Below are 14,769 nucleotides of genomic sequence, written 5' to 3' on the forward strand. Positions count from 1 at the left end.
TTACTATGAGATCACGTCTCTCCACCATATATAGCTGAGGTGACTGAGATGTGGTTATTATGAGATCACGTCTCTCCACCATATATAGCTGAGGTGACTGAGATGTGGTTATTATGAGATCACGTCTCACCACCATATATAGCTGGGGTGACTGAGGTGTGGTTATTATGAGATCACGTCTCTCCACCATATATAGCTGGGGTGACTGAGGTGTGGTTATTATGAGATCACGTCTCTCCACCATATATAGCTGGGGTGACTGAGGTGTGGTTATTATGAGATCACGTCTCTCCACCATATATAGCTGGGGTGACTGAGATGTGGTTATTATGAGATCACGTCTCTCCACCATATATAGCTGGGGTGACTGAGATGTGGTTACTATGAGATCACGTCTCTCCACCATATATAGCTGGGGTGACTGAGATGTGGTTATTATGAGATGACGTCTCTCCACCATATATAGCTGGGGTGACTGAGATGTGGTTACTATGAGATCACGTCTCTCCACCATATATAGCTGGTGTGGTTATTATGAGATGACGTCTCTCCACCATATATAGCTGGGGTGACTGAGATGTGGTTACTATGAGATCACGTCTCTCCACCATATATAGCTGGGGTGACTAAGGTGTGGTTATTATGAGATCACGTCTCTCCACCATATATAGCTGGGGTGACTGAGATGTGGTTATTATGAGATCACGTCTCTCCACCATATATAGCTGAGGTGACTGAGATGTGGTTATTATGAGATCACGTCTCACCACCATATATAGCTGGGGTGACTGAGGTGTGGTTATTATGAGATCACGTCTCTCCACCATATATAGCTGGGGTGACTGAGGTGTGGTTATTATGAGATCACGTCTCTCCACCATATATAGCTGGGGTGACTGAGGTGTGGTTATTTTGCGATAACGTCTCACCACCATATATAGCTGAGGTGACTAAGGTGTGGTTATTATGAGATCACGTCTCTCCACCATATATAGCTGGGGTGACTGAGGTGTGGTTATTTTGCGATCACGTCTCTCCACCATATATAGCTGAGGTGACTGAGATGTGGTTATTATGAGATCACGTCTCTCCACCATATATAGCTGGGGTGACTGAGATGTGGTTATTATGAGATCACGTCTCTCCACCATATATAGCTGGGGTGACTGAGATGTGGTTACTATGAGATCACGTCTCTCCACCATATATAGCTGGGGTGACTAAGGTGTGGTTATTATGAGATCACGTCTCTCCACCATATATAGCTGAGGTGACTGAGATGTGGTTATTATGAGATCACGTCTCTCCACCATATATAGCTGAGGTGACTGAGATGTGGTTATTATGAGATCACGTCTCACCACCATATATAGCTGAGGTGACTGAGATGTGGTTACTATGAGATCACGTCTCTCCACCATATATAGCTGGGGTGACTGAGATGTGGTTACTATGAGATCACGTCTCTCCACCATATATAGCTGGGGTGACTGAGATGTGGTTACTATGAGATCACGTCTCTCCACCATATATAGCTGGGGTGACTGAGATGTGGTTTTTATGAGATCACGTCTCTCCACCATATATAGCTGGGGTGACTGAGGTGTGGTTATTATGAGATGACGTCTCACCACCATATATAGCTGAGGTGACTAAGGTGTGGTTATTATGAGATCACGTCTCTCCACCATATATAGCTGGGGTGACTGAGATGTGGTTACTATGAGATCACATCTCTAAACCATATATAGCTGAGGTGACTAAGGTGTGGTTATTATGAGATCACGTCTCACCACCATATATAGCTGAGGTGACTAAGGTGTGGTTATTATGAGATCACGTCTCTCCACCATATATAGCTGGGGTGACTGAGATGTGGATACTATGAGATCACGTCTCTCCACCATATATAGCTGAGGTGACTGAGATGTGGTTATTATGAGATCACGTCTCTCCACCATATATAGCTGAGGTGACTGAGATGTGGTTATTATGAGATCACGTCTCTCCACCATATATAGCTGAGGTGACTGAGATGTGGTTACTATGAGATCACGTCTCTCCACCATATATAGCTGAGGTGACTGAGATGTGGTTACTATGAGATCACGTCTCTCCACCATATATAGCTGAGGTGACTGAGATGTGGTTACTATGAGATCACGTCTCTCCACCATATATAGCTGGGGTGACTGAGATGTGGTTACTATGAGATCACGTCTCACCACCATATATAGCTGGGGTGACTGAGGTGTGGTTATTATGAGATCACGTCTCTCCACCATATATAGCTGGGGTGACTGAGATGTGGTTATTATGAGATCACGTCTCTTCACTATATATAGCTGGGGTGACTGAGATGTGGTTATTATGAGATCACGTCTCTCCACCATATATAGCTGAGGTGACTGAGATGTGGTTATTATGAGATCACGTCTCTCCACCATATATAGCTGGTGTGGTTATTATGAGATGACGTCTCTCCACCATATATAGCTGGGGTGACTGAGATGTGGTTACTATGAGATCACGTCTCTCCACCATATATAGCTGAGGTGACTGAGATGTGGTTATTATGAGATCACGTCTCTCCACCATATATAGCTGAGGTGACTGAGATGTGGTTACTATGAGATCACGTCTCTCCACCATATATAGCTGGGGTGACTGAGATGTGGTTACTATGAGATCACGTCTCTCCACCATATATAGCTGGTGTGGTTATTATGAGATCACGTCTCTCCACCATATATAGCTGGGGTGACTGAGGTGTGGTTACTATGAGATCACGTCTCTCCACCATATATAGCTGGGGTGACTGAGATGTGGTTATTATGAGATCACGTCTCTCCACCATATATAGCTGGGGTGACTGAGATGTGGTTATTATGAGATGACGTCTCTCCACCATATATAGCTGGGGTGACTGAGATGTGGTTACTATGAGATCACGTCTCTCCACCATATATAGCTGGTGTGGTTATTATGAGATGACGTCTCACCACCATATATAGCTGGGGTGACTGAGGTGTGGTTACTATGAGATCACGTCTCTCCACCATATATAGCTGGGGTGACTGAGATGTGGTTATTATGAGATCACGTCTCTCCACCATATATAGCTGGGGTGACTGAGATGTGGTTACTATGAGATCACGTCTCTCCACCATATATAGCTGAGGTGACTGAGATGTGGTTACTATGAGATCACGTCTCTCCACCATATATAGCTGGGGTGACTGAGATGTGGGTACTATGAGATGACGTCTCACCACCATATATAGCTGAGGTGACTGAGATGTGGTTATTATGAGATCACGTCTCACCACCATATATAGCTGGGGTGACTGAGATGTGGTTACTATGAGATCACGTCTCTCCACCATATATAGCTGGGGTGACTGAGATGTGGTTACTATGAGATCACGTCTCTCCACCATATATAGCTGGGGTGACTGAGATGTGGTTACTATGAGATCACGTCTCTCCACCATATATAGCTGGGGTGACTGAGATGTGGTTACTATGAGATCACGTCTCTCCACCATATATAGCTGAGGTGACTGAGATGTGGTTACTATGAGATCACGTCTCTCCACCATATATAGCTGGGGTGACTGAGATGTGGTTACTATGAGATCACGTCTCTCCACCATATATAGCTGGGGTGACTGAGATGTGGTTACTATGAGATCACGTCTCTCCACCATATATAGCTGGGGTGACTGAGATGTGGTTATTATGAGATCACGTCTCTCCACCATATATAGCTGGGGTGACTGAGATGTGGTTATTATGAGATCACGTCTCTCCACCATATATAGCTGAGGTGACTGAGATGTGGTTATTATGAGATCACGTCTCTCCACCATATATAGCTGAGGTGACTGAGATGTGGTTATTATGAGATCACGTCTCTCCACCATATATAGCTGAGGTGACTGAGATGTGGTTATTATGAGATCACGTCTCACCACCATATATAGCTGGGGTGACTGAGATGTGGTTATTATGAGATCACGTCTCACCACCATATATAGCTGGGGTGACTGAGGTGTGGTTATTATGAGATCACGTCTCTCCACCATATATAGCTGGGGTGACTGAGATGTGGTTACTATGAGATCACGTCTCTCCACCATATATAGCTGGGGTGACTGAGATGTGGTTACTATGAGATCACGTCTCTCCACCATATATAGCTGGGGTGACTGAGATGTGGTTACTATGAGATCACGTCTCTCCACCATATATAGCTGGGGTGACTGAGATGTGGTTACTATGAGATCACGTCTCTCCACCATATATAGCTGGGGTGACTGAGATGTGGTTACTATGAGATCACGTCTCTCCACCATATATAGCTGAGGTGACTGAGATGTGGTTACTATGAGATCACGTCTCTCCACCATATATAGCTGGGGTGACTGAGATGTGGTTACTATGAGATCACGTCTCACCACCATATATAGCTGGGGTGACTGAGGTGTGGTTATTATGAGATCACGTCTCACCACCATATATAGCTGAGGTGACTGAGATGTGGTTATTATGAGATCACGTCTCACCACCATATATAGCTGAGGTGACTGAGATGTGGTTATTATGAGATCACGTCTCACCACCATATATAGCTGGGGTGACTGAGATGTGGTTATTATGAGATCACGTCTCACCACCATATATAGCTGGGGTGACTGAGATGTGGTTACTATGAGATCACGTCTCTCCACCATATATAGCTGGGGTGACTGAGATGTGGTTATTATGAGATCACGTCTCACCACCATATATAGCTGAGGTGACTGAGATGTGGTTATTATGAGATCACGTCTCACCACCATATATAGCTGAGGTGACTGAGATGTGGTTATTATGAGATCACGTCTCACCACCATATATAGCTGGGGTGACTGAGATGTGGTTATTATGAGATCACGTCTCACCACCATATATAGCTGGGGTGACTGAGATGTGGTTACTATGAGATCACGTCTCTCCACCATATATAGCTGGGGTGACTGAGATGTGGTTATTATGAGATCACGTCTCTCCACCATATATAGCTGAGGTGACTGAGATGTGGTTATTATGAGATCACGTCTCACCACCATATATAGCTGAGGTGACTGAGATGTGGTTATTATGAGATCACGTCTCTCCACCATATATAGCTGGGGTGACTGAGATGTGGTTATTATGAGATCACGTCTCTCCACCATATATAGCTGAGGTGACTGAGGTGTGGTTACTATGAGATCACGTCTCTCCACCATATATAGCTGGGGTGACTGAGATGTGGTTATTATGAGATCACGTCTCTCCACCATATATAGCTGGGGTGACTGAGATGTGGTTATTATGAGATCACGTCTCTCCACCATATATAGCTGAGGTGACTGAGATGTGGTTACTATGAGATCACGTCTCTCCACCATATATAGCTGAGGTGACTGAGATGTGGTTACTATGAGATCACGTCTCTCCACCATATATAGCTGAGGTGACTGAGATGTGGTTATTATGAGATCACGTCTCACCACCATATATAGCTGGGGTGACTGAGATGTGGTTACTATGAGATCACGTCTCTCCACCATATATAGCTGGGGTGACTGAGATGTGGTTACTATGAGATCACGTCTCTCCACCATATATAGCTGAGGTGACTGAGATGTGGTTACTATGAGATCACGTCTCTCCACCATATATAGCTGGGGTGACTGAGATGTGGTTACTATGAGATCACGTCTCTCCACCATATATAGCTGAGGTGACTGAGATGTGGTTACTATGAGATCACGTCTCTCCACCATATATAGCTGGGGTGACTGAGATGTGGTTACTATGAGATCACGTCTCTCCACCATATATAGCTGAGGTGACTGAGATGTGGTTACTATGAGATCACGTCTCTCCACCATATATAGCTGGGGTGACTGAGATGTGGTTACTATGAGATCACGTCTCTCCACCATATATAGCTGGGGTGACTGAGATGTGGTTATTATGAGATCACGTCTCTCCACCATATATAGCTGAGGTGACAGAGATGTGGTTACTATGAGATCACGTCTCACCACCATATATAGCTGGGGTGACTGAGATGTGGTTACTATGAGATCACGTCTCTCCACCATATATAGCTGAGGTGACTGAGATGTGGTTACTATGAGATCACGTCTCTCCACCATATATAGCTGGGGTGACTGAGGTGTGGTTACTATGAGATCACGTCTCTCCACCATATATAGCTGAGGTGACTGAGATGTGGTTACTATGAGATCACGTCTCTCCACCATATATAGCTGAGGTGACTGAGATGTGGTTACTATGAGATCACGTCTCTCCACCATATATAGCTGGGGTGACTGAGATGTGGTTATTATGAGATCACGTCTCTCCACCATATATAGCTGGGGTGACTGAGATGTGGTTATTATGAACCGAGGCGTTTATTAGTATCCCCTGATCTTCAATGAATAGAAGATTGAAAATCTCAGGGTTGTTGTTCGATACTCGATAATAATTGTATCTCCCTCTCTTGGTAAGTAGCAGTCAAATTGTTTGACCCGTCTCCTGATAGTCAGAGATTGGTCAGGCTGAAATCGGCACATGTGACGGGGGCGGAGCTACGCGATGACGCGTACAAGGGGGCGGAGCCAGAACGCCGCTGCTGCCGAGCCGAAGGGAAAAGACCCATCTGTGCAAGCGCGTCTAATTGGGCGATTAGACGCTGAAATTAGACGGCACCATGGCGACGGGGACGCTAGCCACGGAGCAGGTAAGTGAATAACTTCTGTATGGCTCATATTTAATGCACGATGTATATTACAAAGTGCATTAATATGGCCATACAGAAGTGTATACCCACACTTGCTGCCGCAGGACAACCCCTTTAAGCTTTTCCACGTAGGCTCTCCCTTCTTTAAAATCCCTCAAATCCCTCGTGAATTGGAAGTGTTTCCTTTCCTTAATAAATGGAATTCTCAATGTTTTGCTGTAGGAGTTTTTCTTTCTGCTGAAATTCAGTATCAGAGGAGAAGGTTTGGTTTTCTCAGTAATTCCGTTGGGAGGCGTGTGTTTTTTTCAAACGTTAATTTCTCCTCTTCTAAAAGGAGTCTGATCAACTTCAAAGATCCATCAGTCATCTCCTTTTCCCAAGAGCTAAGAACAGATGAACAGCCTGTGGTAAAGCACCGAGTCGGGACTGACTCCTCGGGTGACGTCACGTTGTGACATCTTCTTGACAGACTGTTTTGCTATTGCCTTCCCAGTCATCTTTTACCCCCCCCCACCACCCCCACCCCCCCCCGCCCCGCAAACTGGGTACTCATTTTACTGACCTTGGAAGGATGGAGGGTTGAGTCAACCTTGAGCCGGCTACCTGAACCGTGCGGGGATTGCACCCACAACCTTCAGTTCATGAGCAAGAGCTTAGGACTGCATTTCTGCTGCCTTAACACTCTGCACCACATGAGGCTCTATGGTATCAATAAAGGAAACATAAGTGCCAACTATCAGGGCGCCTCTCATCACCGCAGTGTCAGAGGAGCAGTAGCGATAAAGGCCCAGTAACTCCTCTGGTGCAGCAGAGAAGGTGGCGAGTGTAAGGGCCTTATACATGGGATGACCTGTCGGGTGCAGAAGCCCGACAGTCGTCCCATCAACAATCATTCTGCTGCTTTTACATGATCGCTGAGGGCTGATGGGTTACCATGGCAACAGGACGCCAGCTTGACATTGCCCATGATCGCTATTGTAAGCGATAAGGCATTGCAGTAAAGAAGTCCTGTGCCGCATTATCACAGATTATAGCCGTTAGGGTTCAAGTTCCCAACAGGGATATAAAAAGTCTAAAAAGAAAAAGAAGGTAAGAAAAAAATTACACCCCCCCTCCCCCCTCCTGTCTTTAGCACTTTCCCTTATTTGTATTTAAAAAAAAACAAAACAATCCTACATCTTTGATGTCATGGCGGCGTCCGTAACAATCTGCATAATAAATTGAGCAGGCTATCAACCCTGCACGTAAAAACACTAAACCATGAAAGCACAATGCTAAACACAATAAAAGTGCAAAAACCCCCAAAAAATAGAGGAGGAAAATAGGAAAATAAATATTTTGCACTCCCCCAGACCGGGCGGTGAGGTATTACAGGAGGAAAGCGGAGTGTCAATGTAATGGTGGTCTGATCACTTGTCACCCAGCTTTCCGGGAGCCCTGAATGCCATGTTTGACTAACTTTGCGGTTGGCATTCAGGATCCTGGAAGAGCTGAGCGACAGTGTAATGATTCCATTAGTTGTCACCCAACTTTCCAGGATCCTGCATGGCGCGTCTCATTATGGTTATCTATGGTGTATACATTTGGCAGCTCTTTCTCCCCCTCCCTCTGCTATGTAGACAGCAGATGTGGGAGCCGACTGTACCTGCAGCTGATTGATGAGGGGTAGCAGCAGTTCACGCTCACTAATCAGCTGTTGTATGGACCTGCAATCTTTATCACACCGGCCCCATAGCAGGAGCCGCCGGCCCGTACAGCAGCTGATTACTGATCCCCTGCTGCTCCCCCACCCCCAGCAATCAGCTGTTGTAGGGGCGCTGTGGTCTTAATCACACTGGCCCCATAGCAGGAGCCGCCTGGCCGTACAGCAGCTGATTACTGATCCCCTGCTGCTCCCCCCCCCCCCCAGCAATCAGCTGTTGTAGGGGCACTGCAATCTTTATCACACCGGCATCATAGCAGGAGCCACCCATACAGCAGCTGATTACTGATCCCCTGCTGCTCCCCCCCCCCCAGCAATCAGCTGTTGTATGGACCTGCAATCTTAATCACACCAGCCCCATAGCAGGAGCCGCCCGCCCATACAGCAGCTGATTACTGATCCCCTGCTGCTCCCCCGACCCCAGCAATCAGCTGTTGTAGGGGCACTGTGGTCTTAATCACACTGGCCCCATAGCAGGGGCCGCCTGGCCGTACAGCAGCTGACGCTCTCCACTGGTGATGCTCTCCGCCGGTGACTCTCTCCGCTGGTGACGCTCTCCGCTGGTGACGCTCTCCACCGGTGAGGCTCTCCACTGGTGACGTTCTCCACCGGTGACGCTCTCCGCTGGTGACTCTCTCAGTTGGTGACTCTCTCAGCCAGTGACGCTCTCCACCAGTGACTCAGTTGGTGACTCTCTCCGCTGGTGACTCTATCAGCCAGTGACGCTCTCCACCGGGGACTCTCTCCACCGGGGACTCTCTCCACCGGTGACCCTCTCAGCCAGTGACGCTCTCCGCTGGTTACTCTCTCCGCTGGTTACTCTGTCAGTTGGTGACGCTCTCCACCGGTGACTCTCTCAGTTGGTGACTCTCACCGCTGATGACTCTCTCAGCCGGTGACTCTCTCCGCCGGTGACTCTCTCCGCCGGTGACGCTCTCCGCCGGTGACTCTCTCCGCTGGTGACGCTCTCTGCTGGTGACGCTCTCTGCTGGTGACTCTCTCAGCCAGTGACGCTCTCCACCGGTGACGCTCTCCGCCAGTGACGCTCTCCGCCAGTGACTCTCTCCGCTGGTGACGCTCTCCACCGGTGACTCTCTCCGCTGGTTACTCTGTCAGTTGGTGACGCTCTCCACCGGTGACTCTCTCAGTTGGTGACTCTCACCGCTGATGACTCTCTCAGCCGGTGACTCTCTTCGCCGGTGACTCTCTCCGCCGGTGACGCTCTCCGCCGGTGACTCTCTCTGCTGGTGACGCTCTCTGCTGGTGACGCTCTCTGCTGGTGACTCTCTCAGCCAGTGACGCTCTCCACCGGTGACGCTCTCCGCCAGTGACGCTCTCCGCCAGTGACTCTCTCCGCTGGTGACGCTCTCCACCGGTGACTCTCTCCGCTGGTGACGTTCTCCACCGGTGACTCTCTCCGCCGGTGACGCTCTCCGCTGGTGACGCTCTCCACCGGTGACTCTCTCCGCTGGTGACGTTCTCCACCGGTGACTCTCTCCACCGGTGACTCTCTCCGCTGGTGACGCTCTCCACCGGTGACTCTCTCCGCTGGTGACGTTCTCCACCGGTGACTCTCTCCGCCGGTGACGCTCTCCGCTGGTGACTCTCTCAGTTGGTGACTGTCTCAGCCAGTGACGCTCTCCACCAGTGACTCTCTCCGCTGATGACGCTCTCCGCTGGTTACTCTCTCCGCTGGTTACTCTCTCAGTTGGTGACGCTCTCCACCGGTGACTCTCTCAGTTGGTGACTCTCACCGCTGGTGACTCTCTCCGCCGGTGACTCTCTCCGCCGGTGACGCTCTCCGCCGGTGACTCTCTCCGCTGGTGACGCTCTCCGCTGGTGACTCTCTCAGCCAGTGACGCTCTCCGCTGGTGACCCTCTCAGCCAGTGACGCTCTCCACCGGTGACTCTCTCAGTTGGTGACTCTCTCCACTGGTGACTCTCTCAGCCAGTGACGCTCTCCGCTGGTGACTCTCTCAGCCAGTGACGCTCTCCACTGGTGACCCTCTCAGCCAGTGACGCTCTCCGCTGGTGACCCTCTCAGCCAGTGACGCTCTCCGCTGGTGACTCTCTCAGCCAGTGACGCTCTCCGCTGGTGACCCTCTCAGCCAGTGATGCTCTCCACCGGTGATGCTCTCCATGTGCTCATGACAAGTTCCCTTTGTTACAGAGCAGCACTTTCATTTGACATGTAGTTTAAAGCGGCCTGCAGTCCTGCGGCTGTAAGCGCCCCGCGATTGCGTTGAGCAGGTGGTCTACACGCCCGGTCACGTATCGGGGTTTGATGCTTCGGCGCTCTCCTCTGTGTAGTTTGACAACTGGTTTTGAAATGAAGCAAATGTCACAGCAGAACCGCAGTGGAGCCCCTCTGGAAGCAGCAGCCGCTCTCCTCCGCATCCCTGGGCTCTTTCTGTAGGCATTATAAAGTTTCTTGGAAAATCTCTTAAGAAGGGATTAGTTATGGGAGAGAAGCCAACGTCTTAGATGTCGGAAAGGAATCCGAGTGGATCTGTATTAATTAGAGCAGCTTGAAGTGTTTAGAAGAACAGATCTGCATTTAACCCCCGGTAGAGCTGTCAGAGAAGGTGCAGCCAGTTCTGTACATGGGCACTATCTTATCCGCGAGGGTGACCTCCCCAGCACTTCAGAAGGCTTCACTTCCACCGCCGCATCAGTAAAACGCTGCAGCCGTATTTGTAAATCACGGGTCTGCCGTACATGTACAGGGCTGGCACTGCGTGGTACGGAGAGCAATAGAGCATGCTGCGATCTGTTTCTCGTGTGTGGATCTACATGCAGTATCCACACACATGTGCATGGATGAATGAAAGTCTATTGACTCCATTCACCACATATCATGCGGCCGTGCAACACATGCGTAATAGGCGGTGAGAAAACGCCCGTGGACATGAGCCCGAAGAGTCCGCTAGTTCTCAATTGGGTTTTTGTGGGTGTTGATGAATAACGTCACATTTAGAACCTCTTCTAGCCAACCTAGCGGCCCAGAACTTGGAGATCTTGGATTTTCTCCATACATATTATGGGATTTTATCGCGCTCTTCTCATTCTATAAAGAGCTTCTGCACATCTGCGTTGGAGGCTCCTCTTGGGGCCTCTGCTGCAGATCCATCCAACAATCCCAGATAAAATATCGCCGTATGTTGTGCTAATTTGTCTGGAGATTGTCCGACCTGCTTGCCCCTGGCTAAACCCAGGCGGGCAACTGGGCGGCAGTGCCTACTCTAACTAGGGACCGAAAAAGGGACGCTGGCGTACCTGGATGGAAAGGGTAGAATACCGACAGAAAAGGCAGATGTAAATAACCAACACGAACAATACTAAGCAGAACTGAGGCAGATGGAAAAACCTGGCGGATAATAGCAAAGTATAGCAGACAAGATGACAGAGGCAGGAGACCAACAGAGGCAGACTAGCTAGCACACTGAGGGAAACCAATAACTGGCAGTGATTGCAAGTCTCTGCCCGACCTTAAACAAAAGCCTCCGCCCAGGGGCAGAGAGAGGGAGACCGCCAACTCCCAACAGAACACAATAAAAGGGAGCTTGTGCACGTCAGCAGCACTCACAGGTGTACCAGCACCACGCCGGCCAGGCACCCACGCCCCCGGCAGCCGAACAACAAGCTGGGGTGATGTGCCCTGACTGCAGGATCCCACACACCGTCGCCTCGGGAGGACCAGCAACCGCTGCATGGTAACAGTAGTCCAGACTTTCTGATCACACTCTGCAGCAGTGGCCCACCAGGGCTCATGATTGGGGTAGTAATGGATGTCATCCAGCATTGGTTCAGTGTAACGTATGTAATGTGTCCTTGTGGGTCCAGCATGGAGAAGGACCGTCCCCAATAAATGCTGGCACTATAATACTTCCACGTCTTGTAAGATTTCTGATTGTTTATCCTGGACCGTGGGGCTGGATGATCAGAGCTCAGGGAATATCTCATTCACATACTTTGATCTTCCAGTTTACATTCCTTCATTCATCTCGTCTGGAGAATCTGTGTCTTTATCAGTTATTTAGCATTCTGGCTGTAGGTTAGTAGTGACATATGAGACCCCACTGAAGTGTATCACTTGTAGTGGTGCTTGTTCTGTGGGTCCGTGGCATCTCTTACATGTTGGGGCACGCTCGGAGTCCATGTATCCATATGCTTCTCTAGAAGGGAAAAATCCCAAAACTCAAGTCTGTCATCAAAAGCAGCAGTACAAACATGGGCAGCATTCAAAATCCGCGTGGGGTTACTTTGCCAACTTTTGTTCTCCTGCTCTTCCCCACCGTCACTAATTGGAGATACGGCTGCTAAACATTGAAGTAGTTTTCATTAGTGTGTTCTCATTTCTCCTTTCATGCTATTTACCCTTGAACTCTATGAAGAGTTGGTCCGCACAGCCTACACGGATTGTGGAAATGTTGCATGCTACGGTATTATGTGGTGTCGGAGGTACCGAATCTCACTGCTATTACAGGGGCATCTGTAGAGGGGGCACTCAGTATGTAGATTACATTTAGGTTTTTCTACCAGTCAGCCATTTCTAGCGGGCTTGTGCAGTTATCGCGATGGCTGAGGATGGCCCGAGACATTAGAGAGGATCTGCCTCCCCGCATTCTGCTTTTACTCACAATAACCATTCTGGAGCAGTTTTGTAGAACTCTACGTTGTGTTGTACCTGTTTTTCTTCTTAGAAACGAATGTATACATTGACAAGTGGGTGTTGGTCCTCCCAACGTCACGGCATGGGTCGCTACAGTCTGACACTTTCAGCACAGATTGAATTCTTTGGGACACATCTGAACTGGGAACACCCAGTTGTCAATTTATTCATACATTTCCAGGAGGAGTAACAGAGGAATGGCACAACTGTTTATTGGTTCTTAAGGCTAAAATTAATTATGTCATTTAGGGGTTAAAAATATCAAACCGAGTTGATATTTACATGAGACATAAATTCAAAATCTACAATAAAAAAGTGACATTTTTCAGAGGGTCTTTTCAATTTTAACATGACTGTTGGGGGGGTTAAAGCTAATAATGTTAGTTTTGATATTTATTCACATCTCCACTGCTCAGTACTTCTAGTGTCCTCCGTGATTGTTATGTGTGTTACAGGGAAGTAGAAGCAGAATCTGCTGTTTTCTCTGTGCACAGTGTTTAGAACATGACAAATAATGGCCACACATCGTGTTATTCCTCCGGTGTACACATTCACACATGGCAGCTTATTCCAAAAGGTTTTCTGAAAACTCAGCTATGTTTTAAGTCCTATTCGGTTGAAGCCAGCAACGTTGACAAGAATGACAGCAAAGCGTTCTGTTCTCTAATGATGAATGTTAGCGTAAAGATGTCCGTCCCATTGTGAGAAGATAAACCGCTGCTGGTGACCAATAGTCCTTGTTTGGGGGCTGCTATATGACTAGAAGTCAAAGGAGCCTGCAAAGCCCTGCCGTGTCCATAATTGTCATCTCTGTCATGTGTTTCATGGATCCATGCTTCTAACTAATATGGCTGAATATACCCAGGGCTAGAAAACAAATACACCCAGCGAGCTTCACTTCCAAAAATAAACTGATTACCATCAACCCCCTACAGTATCTAACTGGAACTACACAGGTCTGATAGTCCGGCATCAGGCTGACCCTCACAGATAACGAGCTCCATCATTAACTTGGATTGTATGCAACAAAACGCTAGAAGGGCGTCTCATGTGGCGTTGGTTTTACTGAATGCAGAATGTTGCTCCAATACCCCAAACACACCTGATGGGGCGCTGCTCATGGGACTTTTCAGGTCAGGGATTTGGGGATGTGGCAGGCCGGTTCACAGGGACTGATGGCGGGATGTGTCCTGATATCAGGCATTGGATCTGTGAATGGTGCTTAGTTTACTTCCTCCATACAGTTCTTCAGGATTGGAGCTCCGTTGTATTTGTAACAAGGTCTGCCTTTACGACGGGTCACATGGGGCATCCATTGTCTGTGGGCCACCAATAAACAAGCCATGTATTTCTCTTTATTTAGATCACACAAGACAAGGCACAATGTATGTTCCACAGAAACCCCGCGCCGTGCGTGATCCCGCAGGACAAGGAGAACATCTTCCACACAATATTTTCATTCTTTAAAAAATCAGGCCGCAAAGTGCTGGTAAGTGGCTTACCTACCTACAGAGCATGTGCAATGGTTGGGGGGGGGGGGGGCGGAGAATGGGCTGTAATACCTGCAGGCAGCCTCCTTGTCTTGGCACCACACTGCGTGGCTACTAAAGA

At 48.3% G+C, this 14,769-nt stretch overlaps 1 protein-coding gene across 1 annotated transcript in view; it reads left to right on the forward strand.

Moving 5' to 3' along the window:
- The window catches only part of ITGA9 (integrin subunit alpha 9), a 508,591-nt gene that overhangs the window by 426,729 nt on the left and 67,093 nt on the right, over positions 1-14,769 (forward strand). The window contains 1 exon segment of the mRNA XM_066585284.1: positions 14,522-14,647. Within this exon segment, the coding sequence (XP_066441381.1) occupies positions 14,522-14,647 (126 nt within the window).

Source organism: Eleutherodactylus coqui, chromosome 12 (genome assembly GCF_035609145.1).
Source record: "Eleutherodactylus coqui strain aEleCoq1 chromosome 12, aEleCoq1.hap1, whole genome shotgun sequence".
NCBI classification, from domain to species: Eukaryota; Metazoa; Chordata; class Amphibia; order Anura; family Eleutherodactylidae; genus Eleutherodactylus; species Eleutherodactylus coqui.